Below are 16,874 nucleotides of genomic sequence, written 5' to 3' on the forward strand. Positions count from 1 at the left end.
TTTCAAAAGCTTAAGGCCCAAATATAAACTTCTCTGGAATAAATGTGGTGTTTTATTTTCTGGATCATAAAGTGAACACATACTTCTTCATTACTGTCATTTCTTTACCCGATACTTTTGGTTTCTAAACATTTTTATTTTTAAGAAAATTTGAATCTAACACACACACACACACACACACACACACACACACACACACACCCAGGGACATTAAATACTACTTTACCATGATAGCTGAGCATACAATTATTAACCTATTCTATGTGGAATACAAAATACCCTTATCTGAATTAACATGCATCAAAAAACCAAATTTAATATATTTGAGAATAAAGGAATCATAAATCAGAAGGAAAGCAGCAAGCAACTATGGTAGACACAGTAACAATCAGCTCAGCAGATCACGTCTACATTTGTATCTTTATAAAGCTAGAACCTCCATGGTAGGATAGGTGAATTGTCAAATATAATTTTGCCCTGATGCCATCAGTCACAATACCAGGAGATAACTGATCGTAATTTAGTTTCAATTTCCCATTTGCAAGGAGAAACATTCATGACGTTCAGTTTTCTACTTGATTTATAATTAGGTTGTAAAGGTCTGGAAGTCTCAAGTTACTTATATTTTTAAAAAGTTGGGAGTTATCTTCATATCTAATCAGAATAGTAAATGTTGATTTAAAACCTTGATCCTACTGCTTAACACATGTAAAAATTAACGTAAAAGGTTAATGTTTATCAACAGTTGAATATGTTAAAGTTAGATTCATTTAACTTCCAAAATGAACTTTAGAGCCAAAGGTATAAGAATCTTGAATTTCCTTGCTAGAAGGCTTTTTCCTCAAAGATTCCTTTTAGGCTTACTTTGGTGTTCAGGATCTCCAATTATAAACGTAGTCATTCATTTCCACATGTCTTAAAGATGATTTTCCCAGTATTGGTGTTTGACTAAGTTGATCCAGAGTCTTAGGGTGCAATCCACAGTTAGCAAGCTCCTCAAGAACAGTTTCCTGTGGAAATTTGTATTCAAGTTAGTTAAAAAGTGTATCAGTCTCTGAACACTGATGTTTTTTTTTGGGTAATCTTTACACCCAATGTGGGACTTGAACCCTGAGATCGAGTCGCATGCTCTACCAACGGAGTCAAATTTTAATAATTACCATGGGAACTTTGACAAACACCTGCCTTAATCACGTTCATAAGGCAAAGGCAGTTCATTAACAATAGAAGTTGACCCTAAAAGTTTTCACATACAATAGCATTCACAATTTCGGTTATTTTTAGAAGTCTGGCAGATGATAAAAGCATGAGGCAATTTTAAAGGTTTTAATTATAACCTGTAAATAAAAAATAGAAACCTAACTATATCCAAAATTAAAGGCAAATACTGATTAAATACCCATAGTTTATAATAAAGGAATCTGGTACTATTCTGGATCTGAGATGGCCATATAAATAACTTGCCTTTTTGTTTGGGAAATTCTATAGTCGTTGCGGAGTACAATCTAAATTCATAAAAATTTATCTCAAAAAACCTAAATCTTACCCCTTCATTTTAGGATTGGCAGTTAAATAGTACAGTTTATTTTTTAAAAGATCTTATTCATGAGAGACAGAGAGGCAGAGACAGAAGCAGGCTCCACGCAGGGAGCCTGATGCGGAACCTGATCCTAGAACTCCAGGATCACGCCCTGGGCGGAAGGCAGGCACTTAAACCGCTAAGCCACCCAGGGATCTCAAATAGTACAGTTTAATGGTAAGTCAGACACAAGTTTGACTCTATAAATCACTTCTTTCTTCCACCCGAGGAAACTAGCTACAGTGAGCTACGCTAACAGCTGTCTACTTACCTTATCCAGTACTTTATTCACTGGCAGGCAGATATTAAATACAGCAGTTGGCTCATGTGTATATAGTCCAGCAGAAAATGACCCATTCTGTGAAGATCTGAGTAGCATGGTTACTGAATGTAGAGAATGAGGCATGATAGGACCCGTTATCTCCAAACTAAATTGATCTTTGTATCCAGAAACAGCTTGTGTCTTCACATTTACACTTCTTGCCTTCAAGAAAATTTAAAGAAAAAATTACTGTCACCGTCTCTCAAGCTTTTGTCCCTAAAGACTTGTTCAGTAGCTTCATTTGGGTTTTCCTCTTTACTAGTTATGGACTAAAAGGTACAACATAGAGGGACCGTAGCCAGTGGTACTATAATAGCACTGTATGGTGGCAGGAACTATACTTGTGAGCATAATAGCATAAGGTAGTTCGTAAGACATCAAAAGAATGCTATATGAGTAAAAATGTTAATTCTCCATCTGTAGCACATCTCCAAGTTATGACTCAGTTTAAGCATATTCTAGAGAATATAATTTTTCATATAGTATCCTAATTTAGTAGTATGCTTTTTTTTACTTAGGAAAACAAACAAAAAACAGGTACACCTGGGTGGCTCAGCGGTTGAGCATCTGCCTTTGACCCAGGGTGTGATCCTGGTGTCCCGGGATTGAGTCCCAATGTCGGGCTTCCCGCATGGAGCCTGCTTCTCCCTTTGCCCTTGTCCCCGCGTTTTTCTGGGTCTTTCATAAATAAATAAAACCTTTAACAAACAAAACAAAGCTTTTCTTTAAATAGGCTCCATATCCATTGTGGAGCCCAACCTGGGGCCTGAACTCACGATCAAGACCTGAGCTGAGGTCAAGAGTCAGATGCTTGACAACTGAGCCACCCAGGCTTCCCTATTAAGATTTTTTTAATGGAAGTATAGTTGACACACGTTACAGTTACATTAGTTTGAGGTATAGGACAGTGATTCTACAACTCTAAACATTATGCTCTGCTCACAAATGTAGCTACCATCTGTCACCATATTGTTATAGTACCAATGACTATATTCCCTGCACTGAGCCTTCCATCCCATGACTTACTCTATTCCATAACTGGAAGCACATACTTCCCAATCCCCTTTAACCCTTTTGCCCACCTCCCTTCCCAATTCAGTAATACATTTTCAATGCAGAATACTGGGAAAATAAATATAAAAATAAATTCTATTTTTTTAAAAAACACAAATTCGGAATGCCTGGGTGGCTCAGTGGTTGAGCGCCTGCCTTTGGCTCAGGGTGTGATCCCAGTTTGGGGATCGAGTCCCACGTCAGGCTCCCTGTGAGGAAACTGCTTCTCCCTCTGCCTGTCTCTGCCTCTCTCTGTGTCTCTTATGAATAAATAAAATCTTAAAATTCTTTTGTTAGTAACATTCACAATGTATTTGTATTTACATCTGTAAGTTTTTTTCAACGATACGGATATACAGCTATTCTTTTCAGCTATCCAGGATTTAGGTTTTGAGATCTCTAATCTTAACTAGGTTCTTTCATTGCTTAAGAAATGACAAAATGAGATTAAAGCAGCTTTTCGACATAGCAAAAAAGATTAACACCAAAATGCCTTTTTTGCCAATCAGATTTATTCAGTTAGAAAAAATTACTTTTATATAATTCAAATAAAACATTTCATATAATGAACGTTCTCATATAATTTGATATACCTTTATATCAACTTTTTTTTTATTGGGAGGAAAGCAAAAACAAAATATGCACCATGTAAAATGGTAGGAGTTATTAAAAACAAATCAAAAATTTGTTCTTGATTTCTTCTTAAAAAGCTCATTTATGAGGATTAGGGTAGAATTTTTTCTTTTTTCCTTTTCATTACCTTAAGCATTTGCATTGTGGCACCTCGGAAAGCTACAGGTGATAAGAGGGTTGGTGGAAGTCCTGCCTGTGGACCTGAACTAGCAATTAAACTCTTAGAGTTGATCAAGAAATTCAGCAATGTAAGGGTATTCATTCCCTTCACCAACACAACAGACTCAGGTCTGTGATCCATTTGCACTTCGTGTTTCTCTTTTCGTCTGAAGATGACAATCAAGGAACTTGCAAATTTAAATCCCATGCTAATGAGAAAAGCCATCATCTTGATTCTGAATCATCTGGGACCCTTTTTTCCCCATTGTGAACAGGAAATGCTCTTTCTACCCCACTCTGCTGCAATTATAACACACCTGCTTAAATCAAAATGATTTCTCTTTGACCATTGAACTTGCTAGAAGTTGACTCCTAAAAAAAAACAAATTTCTTCTCTAGTTGAAAACATACTCTATATGGAATGTTTCCATTAAAAAAAAAAACTTTAGCAGTAATTGTTCATAGTTTACTGGTACTTAGTCTGTTTTTTTAATGTCACGATGGAGGATTAGTTTAAATATGATCTTAAGACCATTTAAGATTACAGTCAAATAAAACTGTCAACATTACACAGCTCACTAAATTCAATGAAAATCAATTCTAGTTAACACAACGGAAAGGATACAGCTTGATAGAGAGTATGTCTGGTTTTTTAATTTTATCTTGCACACCCATCTCTTCCAGCCAGGAAAAGCTCTCATCTTCATCCTCATCACTGATTACTTGTTCCCTAGAAAATTGTTATAGTTAGAGTTTCCATTTCATCAAACGGTTTCCCCTACAAAACTACTTCACTGAGACCGTAAGTCCCTAGGTGATGTAAAAGGTGGTTTTAATCACATACTCCCCATGTCCCAGGCTTGTTCCAGATGTCTTTTTCTTCTCATGGCCATTTTCTTTTATTAGCGGCAGAGAAAATTCAATACCTACGTGAGAAAAGAAAAATATAACTGAGTTTCCTTTAATATACTCTAAAAGAACAAGTGTGTCCTACTTTTACAGAGTATGAAATCTGAAGATTTGAGCTTTTACACTTGGATCTATTAAGGCAACAGCTTTCAAGCTTTCTTGACAGTAGCCCACCACACACACACAACACCCCTCATCCTCCTCCTCTTTTAAACAAAAGGTTCAGGAAACAATGAATACTCCCCCACTCCTGTGGTACTCTTTCCTGTAGTGCTGATTAAATAGATTTGTGATCATCAATGGTTGGCCCAGTTTGAAAATTATGTTATTAAAAGGGGGTAGGAATTTCTAGACAAGTACATTCACATGGGAACCTTCCAGCTCAATATGTTTATCAGATCAAAGAAGGGAACACCATTAAACTTAAAAAAAGCTGTGCATTAAGGGACAGCTTAAATCACTGCTGGGAAAAAATAAAATCAGAAATAAAGAAGGCATTTCTTAAAAAATATAGGTAAAACTGGTAAAAGGCAATTCAATTGGTAAAAAGACAATTCAAACTTTAGCTTCTAAGGAAAGTGCTTACTTTTTTTTTTAATGCTTAAATCAGTTTTTTATTACAAAAGAAATTACTCAATCATAAAAGCACATAAAAGAACAAAGCAGAATTCTGTCTCATGACCATTGGCCCCTATGGGGTAGCCGTATTAATTTTGTAATACTCTTCCAGATTTTTTTAAGGAAAATGAAAAAATTGCATCAACTACATACACTGTTCCAAATTTTTATATTTCTTTTGTTAACAATATAACATTCTCCTTTGACAAATTACATAAGCTCTACGAGAGTAGGGATTTTGTCTACTTCTGTCACTGCTGTATTTCTAGGGACTAGAACACTGTATAGAACAAAGGTGCCAATAAATGCTCACTCACTGGATGAATGGAATGGATCCTCCTTACCGTCAGATCAACTACAAGTTCTGTGGGGTTCAAGGATATGTGTATTTGGTCTCTCTCTATGGTCTCAGCACCAGAGCACCTGGCACATAGTAGACACTCAAATATTCATTGAATTAGCAAAACAGCTCAATGATGAAACCACTTAGTTCCTTTTAACTACACCAGCATGTTGACATCACAATAATCAACTATGCTGCCGTTGATGAAATAAGTCTTTTCTCATTTTAAGCCTATGGTTTTACCTTCATTTTTCATAGCTTCTCTTATGCCTCTAGTTGTAGGAGAGATGAGAGCTGTGATTACATCATTTCCTGCTAATCCTGCTGCTCGGAACAAGATCGTAAACTGATAGGTACAAACGTAGAAATATGGGCAAAGCTTTGTCTTCAGTAGATTATAGAGAGAAGTGAAGCTCACAGACCTATGAAGTAGCAAGATTTTCTTTAGGCATCACTACACATTTAGCTTAACAACTAAAATTTAGATTTTTTATGATTCAGTTTGATACTCATTTGAATAAAAACACAACACAAATATTATAGATAATGGTTTGAACTTTTTCTACTACATACATAACTTGGCTCTTAAAGGACTAAAATTGGTCATGGGACCCACAGTGTTTACCGCTTAAACACTAATCATGTTTTCTTTAAACAAATCTTAATTGGGGCAGCCCCGGTGGCTGAGCGGTTTAGTGCTGCCTTCAGCCCAGGGTGTGATCCTGGAGACCCAGGATCAAGTCCCACATTGGGCTCCCTGAATGGGGCCTGCTTCTCCCTCTGCCTATGTCTTTGCGCCTCTCTCTCTGTCTCTCATGAATAAATAAATGAAACCTTTAAAAAAAAATTAAAAAAGAAACCAAACAAATCTTAATTGATAACTGGTTGCTGACTTTTCTTTGAGCAGCTTCTGCTGATGAGAAAGGAAGCAGCCACGGAGATGAAATAACATAAAAGAATGTATATATTTATGTAACACTTATACATAATTCCACAATTGCATAGTGAATAAGAGTCAAAAAAAGTAAACAACTTAAATATCGATTATTAACAGCTTAGAAAAAATAATTCAGAGGAACACAGAGAACCTTTTACCAGTACACACTTCCACACTGTAAATAAGAATACTGATTAAAATGAAAATACATTACTGGGATGTACAAATTTTTAATAATCTTACCAGTCACTCATTAAAATGTGTTGCAAGGTTTCATCATTTGACCAAGGGCTTATCTTTCCAGCCATTTTTCTATCAGCTCCAATGCGAGGGAACAGTGGTAGCCAGGGAAAGGCAGGGTGCAACCAATAGATTAGGCTCTGCTGAAAGGCACAACGGAGCTGAGTGGAGAGTCTGGGATCCTAAAATCCAGAGATGATATTGCAAGTTTTTGCCACATGAGAAGTATAAAATTTCATCAAAAAGCACTGAATATGCCACTTATTCTAAGAACCTTTACTGTTTCCTATAGAAAAGTATTCATAACTGTTACACCGGCTAAAATGCAGTTTATTCTTGCCAGCTTTTATTGTATCTTAAAGCATATCAAAAGGAGGACTTAAAATACAGATAGGAACATTCTCTCATCTCTCCTGTTCTCTCCTGAGAACAGTGACTATTTTAGTTATCATAAGGGTAGGGCTATAGACGGAGATGTTTACTGCATGTAGGTAATACTATGTTCAACCCCTCTCCCCTCACAACTGTTTCAACAGGAACCAGTAAAAATGAGTAATGAGAATCATAAATCAACCTGATTTATTAAAAAAGATGTATCAGGGCCTTCTTTTTTTTTGATTTATTTATTTATTCATGAGACACACACACACAGAGAGAGAGAGAGAGAGAGAGAGAGGCAGAGACACAGGCAGAGGGAGAATCAGGCTTCATGCAGGGAGCCGGATGTGGGACTCGATCCAGGGAATCCAGGATCACACCCTGAGCCAATGTCAGGCGCTAAACCGCTGGGCCGCCCAGGGATCCCCCAAGGCCTTTTTTAGGTAATCACTTTTAACCTAATTTGAGTTGATGAGTTGCTTGACAGCAATGCAATTACATTCTTCCAAAACCATTCTAGAACTCATTAACTCTATTACAGTATTTACAAGAGACTATCAAATAGGTAGCAAGAATTAGTGTGTATGAAAAAAAGAATATACATTATATCAGAAAACCAGGAGAATAACCAATCTACCTTTGCAATTCTATTCAACTGCTTTTCATTTTTCTCCCTTATATTTTTTTCTCAGAAAGCTTTAGAGAAGAATGGTTTTGTTCAAACAATTTCTGCCTCTAACATTAGTCCTCAGGACAGGTCTTTAAATTTAATGGGCAGTTACTGAATCTGATAGAGAAAACTGCATGAAAGTGCAAGAAATACAAAACTCCCCAAGTCTTAGTGTCTTTAAACTTTAGAAGAAAAACTTTTTAGAAGAAGGAAATATTTGTGACATTTTGCAGAGAAGTACGTTTTACAATTAATTTGTTACTTTAAAACACACCTACTTCCCTTCAGAATTACCTGTATACTTTGAGGCAAAGTAACTTCTGTTGCCCTACAATGCTGGATGACACCTTGGGCCTCTTCTTGTGCTTTCAAGTGATCTGCCCAGGTAAAGGGTTGAGAAGAGGTGAAAAGGAGTCGAGTTTTAATACTCCAGTCCACAGGTAACTCAGTACTTTCTGAGGATGGAGTATCAGATTCGGAGAATGGTATTTGTGGAGTCTTTTAGAAAACAAAGGACACAAAAATTAGTAGAGTACCAAAAAACCTCCCTCTTAATCTACAGATTTTATCAACCTGCATGATCACAGAATTGTCAGGATCTTATAACTGCATTATAAGTAACACTGAAAATACACTACACACTGTGAAACACCCTAGAAAGTTACAGTAAACTGTTGACAGTGGTTTTCTCTGGAAGTGGGAATTTATTGTTGTTACAGGTGGTGGTGGTGGAGGGCCATATTTTTACCTTATAGTTTATATATAGTTTAGATACAAGAGGCATGTACTATTTCCACAATCATAATTAAAAAAAAAATCTACTGATCTTGCTGTCAAAGCAAAAACCTTCCAAGTAATTTATTATTTTTTTAAAAGATGATTTATTTATTTATTGGGGGGAGGCAGGAGCAGAGGGAGAGAACTTCAAGCTGACTCCCCACTGAGCGTGGAGCCTGATTTGAGGCTCTGTCTTGTGACGCTGCTCAGGTCCTGAGCCAAAATCAGGAGTTGAACGCTAAACCGACTGGGCCACCCAGGGTCCCCTGCAAGTATTTTAAAGAGCACCATTTAAGCCTTGCAAACTCCGGAACCAGGGCTAAGCAGTTCCTGCAGGTAACTTAGGGCTCTTATGAGGCCATATGTAAAAAGACGTTTCCTGATCTCAAAATTTCCTTCCAAACTGTTTTGCTGTCCTTTCAAGGCCATTTTCTCCACTTTATTTACAATGATTCTTTGAGGTGACATTACACACACCAAGTAACAGGTGCGGGGGAACTATCTGTAACAGACCCTGTGAAGGCTGTCCATTTATATGAAAGGTCTTAGCCCTTCTGGCCTGTTCCTGTTAAGGACAAGCTGCGCAACAGGAATACCTGGGGGATGGTACCAAGAGGATGGCTGTTGTGGCCGTGTCTGCAAGGTTCAGGGATATGCCACAACCTGTGGAGGTAATTTGGGGATTTTGTCTGAAGATTCAGTTAAAGAGGAAGTTCAAAAAGCAGTTGGGTGTGGAGAGAGGAGCTGGAGTCACCGCCGACGGAGAGAGAGTGTTAAAAACAGTTGAAGGGGGATCCCTGGGTGGCGCAGCGGTTTGGCACCTGCCTTTGGCCCAGGGCGCGATCCTGGAGACCCGGGATCGAATCCCACATCGGGCTCCCGGTGCATGGAGCCTGCTTCTCCCTCTGCCTCTCTCTCTCTCTCTGTGTGACTATCATAAATAAATAAAAATTAAAAAAAAAAAAAAAACAGTTGGAGGAAGGGACACCTGTATCTACAGTGACTTTAGCGTTGGTACCGTGAGGAACCTCATGCTTCCGCCGGGCCGATGCCATCTTTTCAACCCCGGCAGAGATGACCACTGCCTCCACGCTCTCGAGCAACGACTTAACAAAAAAAGATGTTTCTGAGGTATACGTTTAGATTTTAAGAATACACCTTCTAATGACATTAAAAACTATTACCTGAAGTAACTGAGTAACGTCTGTTCTTTCAGGAAACTTCTCCCACAGCGAATCATTTTCTTGATTAGAATCTACAAACTGAGGGGAAAACGATGGTTCTTTTTAATCCTAAACGATGCTGGAGTTTGCGTTCACCACCACCAGCGCCTCACCTGGCATCCAAGGGCCTCAACAAATGCCGAGGGCAGGAAATTCACATGCAAATCACCAGATCCGGGCTTCAAGTCAGTTTCGCGTCTGGCTTGACTATTAAAACCGGGGGTGGGGGTGGGGTGGGGGTGGGGGTGTGATCCGTGCGTCCGACGGCGGGCGCGGAGATCTCAAGCCCAGAGACCCACAAGGCTCTGGGGTAAGAACTGCCAGGAATTTCGGACCCAGGGATCCCCAGCCCTCCTCCACCCGGAGTATTTCCGAGCGCGTGAGGGCGGGGGTCGTGCAGGGCAGGAGGGTCTCCGGCCTTCCCACCGGACAGCGGCCTCCGCGGACGAGCCGCCCTCCCCTGGAGCCCTGACCCCTGACCCCCGACCCCCGACCCCCGGGGGCTCCGAGCGGCCCCGGGCCGGAGCGCGGGGCGCGCGCCACACGGAGCGCAGCCTCGGGGCAGCCCCGCCCAACGCTCAGGGCCGCGTCCGCGCCCCCCGCCCCCGCCCCCGCCCCCGCCCGCCGGGCGCGAGACACTCACCGGGGCCTGCGCCTCCTGCCGACCGCGGGGCGGCCCGTCGGGGGGCTCCGCGGAGGCCGGCGGCCAGTTGTCCAGGCGGGCGAAGGGGTTCCTGCGGGCCGCTGCCGGGCCGCCGCCGCCGCCGCCGGCCGCCGGGAAGGGGCGCAGGAGCAGCCCGGCCGCCAGAGCGGCGCGGCGGGGCGCAGGCTCGGGCCGCTCCCCGGGCGCGGCGGCGGACCCGTGGCTGCGGGCCCTTTTCCGTCGGAGCCGCAGAGTAGCGGGAGGCTTCCTGAAACCGGGCGAGTAGCCGGGCACCGAGACGGCCATGACGCGCGGCTCGGGCAGGCGGAGCCGCGGGCCTCTCCGCTGCCTCTTCCCGCGCGCGCCGGCCCGGGCCCCGGCCCCGCCCCCGGCCCCGCCCCCGCGGGCGAGCGACGTCGGCCGCCCCGAGGCCCCGCCCCTCCCCTCGGTCGGGTCGGTCCGCTCGGCTGCGCTCGGCTGCGCTCGGCTCTGCTCGGCTGCCGGGCGCTGCTGCCGGGTCCCTGGCGGTGGCGGTGGCGGTGGCCGGGCCGTGGGCGCCGAGGGGCGGGGCAACCCGCGGCCCGGGGCACCGGGATAGCCGAGCGCTCCGTAGGTCTGTAGCAGAGACGCCACGAGCCCCGGCCCCGGCGCCGACCCCGGCGCTTGGGTGAAAAGACGTCACACCGGGCTGCCGCTTGGGTTAAGCCTACGGCGGGCCGCGGCGGGCGCCCAGAGCCGGCGGGGGCTGCGCCTCCATCCCCCGGGCCGAAAACAGAACCCGGCGGGAGCCGAGCGAGCGCAGCCTCCCCCCGCCCCCCTCGCCCCCGCCCCCGCCCCCGCGGCCGCCCCCACCGGCGAGGCTCGGCCACGGTCCTGCTGGATCCCGAGGAGTCCCTGAAATAAACGAATGCTTGAGAAAATTTTACAGTGTCTCTGGACTAGAGCCTCCGAGACTTGAAACCACACTCAAAGGCTTGTAAGGAAGGCAGGCATTGAGACCGCAGTTGATACAAAAGTAACCACGTTATTCTAACACACCAAACACGGACAACTTTATCAATAGAGTAGCGCGGCTTCTCCTGAAAGCAATTTTCTTCATGGGAAGGATTTTGTAACAAAGGCAAATGTGTAGAAACCAGCAAGAAGTAATTTCGGAATGATCCCTTTAGATGTTAATTATGGAATTGTCTTGACCATTTGTGCAATGATTTTTCAAATAACTTCTCAAAAACTTAAAGTAACTCTTGAGTATCTTGACTCCTAGGAAAACCGGACACTGCTTTTATCTTCCTTGACTTTTCTGAACAATTTCCAAGGAAACTCGGGCTTCAAGTACTGGAAGGGGTTTATCCAACTGAGGTCTGAGAAAGAACAAAATTAAAATTGAACAACTTGCTTTTTTCTTCCTGGATTTTTCTGAACAACTTCCATGGAAACTTTCGCTTCATACAACGGAATGGGTTCATCCAACTGAGGCCTGAGGAAGAATGATATTATTAGAAAAGTTAGGTCAAGGCAAAGATGAGTAGAACAATAGGATGGTAGTTGACAATTGCTATAGTTCAATCTTTTTTTAAAAGATTTTATTTTTTTAGAGAGCGTGCAGGAGCACTGGGAAAGGCAAAGGGAGGGGGACAAGCAGACTCCATCATCCCAGGACCTGGATATCATGACCTGAGCCACCGAGGTGCCCCAATCCTATTATTTTAAATAATGCAAACAAACTTGTCCATTAGTATTCCCATTGTTAAAAGTGGTTAAGTTTTGAAGGGGAAAACTGCCAACTTTATCCACTCCCAGATCCAACTTAAAAAAACAAAACTGCATTTTCGCCTCTTCTCAGTCTACAGGTTATTTTAGGTTGCCTTGGGAAAGGTGATGAAAAAAGCAAAGGTTGTATGGTATGGTATGGAATGCACTAAGGAGAACTCATGGGTCACTTCTTAGGGAATACTTATTGGTGTATCACAAGATACACTTTGACAAATATTAAAGAGCGGCTATTTATCCAAATTAAAAAAAAAAAAAAAAACCCTATGGAGGCAACAGGTATGCTGTGAAAACTGAAATGAAAGTGGAAATGCGGGATCCCTGGGTGGCGCAGCGGTTTGGTGCCTGCCTTTGGCCCAGGGCGCGATTCTGGAGACCCAGGATCTAATCCCACGTCGGGCTCCCGGTGCATGGAGCCTGCTTCTCCCTCTGCCTGTCTCTGTCTCTCTCTCTCTCTCTGTGTGACTATCATAAATAAATAAAAAAAATTAAAAAAAGAAAGTGGAAATGCTTGCTTACCTCCTTGAGAATAGAAAATAAACGATTTGATTACTTAGCGTACCTAAAAACTCCAGTTGATAGCTTCTCCATCACATCTTTTAGGATACGTAGCTGGAAAGATTGTTAAGGTGGCAGTCGAACAAAACCAGTCAATAAAAGGAAGATGTTAGGCAGGTCACCTATCTAAGTTCAGCACTCTCAGAAATTGAGAATTTAAGTTACAGACATTCTGTAAGCTGTGAAGTTTACCTTGGAAACAGGGAAATGGGGAACTCACTCGAGAGAAGCGGAGACATAACAGAGCCTAAACTTCTAAGGACAAGTGGCAGAAGCAGCAAGCCTAATGAGTAGTCCTAAGTAATGACTCTTGTTATCCCAAACAAGCAGAAGTGTTATGGTGTCAAGTTTTCCTTTTAGCACTATTTATGATATTTTTAGATAAAAATGTTAGCACTTGCATCTCTTATGTTAGGTGCACATTTATGTACTAAACTGGCTGCTAATTGGCTCAGATTTTGTGGGCAGAAAAGTTAACAGTGCCACTAAGAGAATCAAGAAATAGTGTAAAATTAAGAAAAAAATTAGTCATTTAATTGAAATTATAATTTTAGGATTGAGACTCTATGTAATTGCTAGTACTAGAGAATGACATGGCATAGAACCAGTCGAAGGTCTGTTAAATCATAAGCAGCAGCTGGCTCACGTCTGAATTGATTGAGAGGGGTTAGCACAAGTGAGGACTGAAGTCTGATTTGGAACTTGAGAGTTCAGGAATTAGAAAATGTAAATTAGAAAGTACGAACATAAGCCATTTTATTTTTATCTTAAAGATTTTAGGGCAGCCCTGGTGGTGCAGCAGTTTAGCGCCGCCTGCAGCCTGGGGTGTGATCCTGGAGACCCGGGATCAAGTCCCACGTCGGGCTCCCTGCATGGAGCCTGCTTCTCCCTCTGCCTGTGTCTCTGCCTCTCTCTCTCTCTGAATAAATAAATAAATCTTAAAAAAAAAAAAAAAAAAGATTTTATTTATTCACAAGAAAGAGAGTGAGCAAGCATTGGATGGGTGGGAGGAGAGGGAGAGGGAGAAGCAAACACCTCACTGAGCAGGGAGCCCAATGTGGGGCTCCATCCCAGAACCCTGGGATCGTGACCTGAGCTGAAGGCAGACGTTTAACCAACTGAGCCACCCAGGAGCCCCAGAACATAAGCCATTTTAAAGATTTTCTTAAAGAGGACTTCATACTGCAAATTCTCTTTCTACTTCTCTTAAGTGAAAATACTGAAAATGCCAACAGTAACTCTAAGAGTGTGTGTGTATGGAGGAAATTAAGTAACAAAGGCAAAGGAGCCAGCCTAGCTCCTGACATGTAAGATTCGAAACACACTATCTAGTGTTACGGTTAACACATGGTATTCTTCATTGTTAACATCTCATGATATTCTTGATAATTACAATGTTAGTGGACAGTTAAGTTGCTTAAACCTGAAATCTAAGGATTTCTTTTAGAAAGTTAAAAAATTAAGTTGATTTTCCAAATTCAAAGAAAAATATTTAGAAATACTTGAAACTCACACATTCCCTACAGTAAGGGGATATTCTGGTTCTGAAATGTACTTTTTGTGACTCAACATATTCAGGGTCCTAATTAAAAACTCCTATTTGAAAGTTCTGAATTAATTCTGTCATTCTCGTAGAGGAGGTGGGCCTTTCTAAGTACCATGTGTACCTAACTACACACATTTAACAAAAGCAAAGTATGATAGTGGACAAACTAAGGCAAGTTTCTTTCTTTGCATACAGATTTACTCTATTAAGTAATAAGAACTTATGTTTCATCCAATACAATTTTTACCAAGTACAGTTGCCTTTAAGACAGTTATCTTAGAAAAAAAAAAAAGTTTTATTCATAGGTTTGACCCTGTTCTAAAGAGGTTTGGATCATTCTTTTGGAACTGCTTTCACATTCTCAAGAGAAGATTTCATTGCTTTTACCAAAACTGGAATGATTTGGCTTCATTCACCAGATTTTTCTTAGAATTAATTCCATTTAAAAAACAAACCCATTTTCATTTGATGAAGATTTTCTAGCACTGTTAATCTTAAAACACCTCACAAGCTCTCTAATGCAGATGAGCATTCTGAAATGTCTTATGTAATAGTACCATCATAGCTTAGATTAAGGATGCAGCCTTTCACAGTGATGTGTAATTTTCATAATGCCTTGTATCTTGTGGTTTATCTTCCACTCAGAACCCAGTATGACTGCCTGGGTGATTCCTGTCCTGCCCCTTTCTAGTTGCATCCTGGGACACGTATTAATCTTTCTGTGAGACAGGGATAATGATAGTACTTACAACTCACAGGGCCATTTTAATGCTTAAATAAATTAATACTTACAAAGCATTTGGAACACTGTTTGGCATGCTCAATGAAAGTTAGCTATATTATTATTATCAATCATCATTTTAAAGAACTTAATGAGAGTACATGGTAAATCTCAAGCCATAAACTCAAGTCAGTAGATAAAAAAGGATATAAAGATATTTTCCCTGTTGCACATTTGACAAATTCCAAACTTCGTCATTAAGGAAAGCCACCGTTGCTCCTTTGAGGAAAAGGCAATGGCTATCTGGAGGATCCAACTTGGATAGAACATACAAAAACTCATCAATGACTGTGAGTTTAATAGCAGACAGATGACTGATATCTTGAGCCAGAAAAACTTCTATGCAAATACCCAAATCACAAACAGCACACAAACAGCATAGAAACTTTAATAACAATATGCAAAATGCAATGTTTTCTAATTCATTGTCCAAAACGATGAAAAGAGCAAGGTCAGATGCAAGACCTATGTAGAGGTGATGGACTGGTAGTTTGTGTCATGCATGTGTGTGGATGTGTGTGTATATGTTGTATAAGCGTGTGCCTGTGTGTGAGCATGTGTGTGTGCATGTGCATGCGTGTATGAGACAGAGTGAGATTTTTACCTGTTACTTACCAGTTATCTTCATGAGGATGTAAAAAAATCAGTGGCAATTGATATATGAGAGTTATGTTATTTACATATCAGCCATGATAAGAAAACTTGAATACTGTTGAAAAATATAACTTTGGGAGTAATGTATATACACACATTTGTAGTAAATTCCAATGTGAATGGGGAATTGTTGTAATTTTGTAGAAATATTCTGCCAAGTATATGCCAACAATGTTTGTTACTATGAGAAAAGAAAATCTTACTAGAAATACTAATAAAAAATTCAGAAGTCACTTCTTCCAAACCACTAAATAAAAGTTGAATGGCATTATTTCTACATTTTGGCCACCATGTATCTAAAGTAAAAAAGAAAGCTACATTTCATTAGAAATAGGTATAATTCAGAATTTATAATTTCTTCACATTTTGCTTCAAAAGACTTAGGCATTATTCTTTGTTAATTACATCCTGCCAGTGTAATATTAATGGTTTATTGTTTCTGATAATACCTGCAGGTTTTCTTCTGTTGTTACCCAATGGCCTCCAACACCAAGAAGTGTGATGATATCATGTTTATGAGGTAGTAGTTGTAATTTTACAGCTGGTTCATCATCTTTACTATATAATCTCACTTACAAGGGAATAGTTTAAAAAAAGAAAGGGAGAGAGAGAGACAAGAAATATATTTTATAGTAATCGGGCAAAAATTTATTCTTTATTCTTCAAATTAGTCCTTTTTTTTTGAGTCCTCTTTACTTTTACTTTTTAATGTTAGGAATGAGGAAGCATTCTTCTTAGAAAGAAATAAAGTAACAATGTATTCAGACACCTTAAAATAAACTTTTTGCATTAAAACTGGTCATAAAATTTACTCTAGATTCAATTACAAGTGAAATAACAAAAGACAAAAAGTTTATTTTCATTTTAAAACCAGGCAAGGCAACAACATAATACATAACTAAGATTGATAGTTTTAATCATATCATTGACTAATTCTTTGGGAAAAGTTGACTTCTGATTAAGGAACCCACAGACTCAAGATAGTCACACATTGACATAATTATTTAAATGTATATTTGAAAAGTTAGTGATGTACACAGTCACTTCCACTGAAAGATTTTTCTGAGTTAATTTCACACTT

The 16,874-nt window shown here is 40.7% G+C and overlaps 2 protein-coding genes across 6 annotated transcripts in view; both read right to left on the minus strand.

Moving 5' to 3' along the window:
- Positions 1-296: 296 nt before the first annotated feature.
- DONSON (DNA replication fork stabilization factor DONSON) lies at positions 297-10,858 on the minus strand. Its single transcript, XM_055313714.1, has 10 exons — positions 10,485-10,858; positions 9,803-9,880; positions 8,136-8,339; positions 6,797-6,975; positions 5,860-6,038; positions 4,591-4,672; positions 4,372-4,476; positions 3,715-3,913; positions 1,851-2,063; positions 297-1,010 (listed from the first exon to the last, which is right to left on the minus strand). The coding sequence occupies exons 1-10, from the start codon at positions 10,788-10,790 to the stop codon at positions 873-875; spliced, it is 1,683 nt and encodes a 560-aa protein (XP_055169689.1). The 5' UTR covers positions 10,791-10,858; the 3' UTR covers positions 297-872.
- A 629-nt stretch (positions 10,859-11,487) lies between these two features.
- CRYZL1 (crystallin zeta like 1) overlaps positions 11,488-16,874 on the minus strand; it is a 34,542-nt gene continuing 29,155 nt past the window's right edge. For all 5 annotated transcript variants that reach the window (XM_055313571.1, XM_055313569.1, XM_055313568.1 and 2 more), the window contains 4 exons: positions 16,243-16,364; positions 15,290-15,395; positions 12,817-12,862; positions 11,488-11,961 (listed from right to left, as the gene is read on the minus strand). In XM_055313571.1, coding sequence (XP_055169546.1) covers positions 11,862-11,961; positions 12,817-12,862; positions 15,290-15,395; positions 16,243-16,364 — 374 coding nt within the window. In that variant the 3' untranslated portion in view covers positions 11,488-11,861. The remainder of the gene's footprint in view (positions 11,962-12,816; positions 12,863-15,289; positions 15,396-16,242; positions 16,365-16,874) is intronic.

This window comes from Nyctereutes procyonoides, unplaced genomic scaffold, assembly GCF_905146905.1.
Source record: "Nyctereutes procyonoides isolate TBG_1078 unplaced genomic scaffold, NYPRO_anot_genome, whole genome shotgun sequence".
NCBI lineage: Eukaryota > Metazoa > Chordata > Mammalia > Carnivora > Canidae > Nyctereutes > Nyctereutes procyonoides.

What these genes read in the sequence shown, in the direction of transcription:
- DONSON (XM_055313714.1), bottom strand. Translation starts at nt 10,790, where the DNA reads ATGGCCGTCTCGGTGCCCGGCTACTCGCCCGGTTTCAGGAAGCCTCCC. An exon ending in ACGTTACTCAGTTACTTCAG is followed by an intron (nt 8,340 to 9,802) that starts GTAATAGTTTTT and finishes GTTTTCTAAAAG; the next exon opens with ACTCCACAAATACCATTCTC. An exon ending in CTTTGCCTCAAAGTATACAG is followed by an intron (nt 6,976 to 8,135) that starts GTAATTCTGAAG and finishes TCTGGATTTTAG; the next exon opens with GATCCCAGACTCTCCACTCA.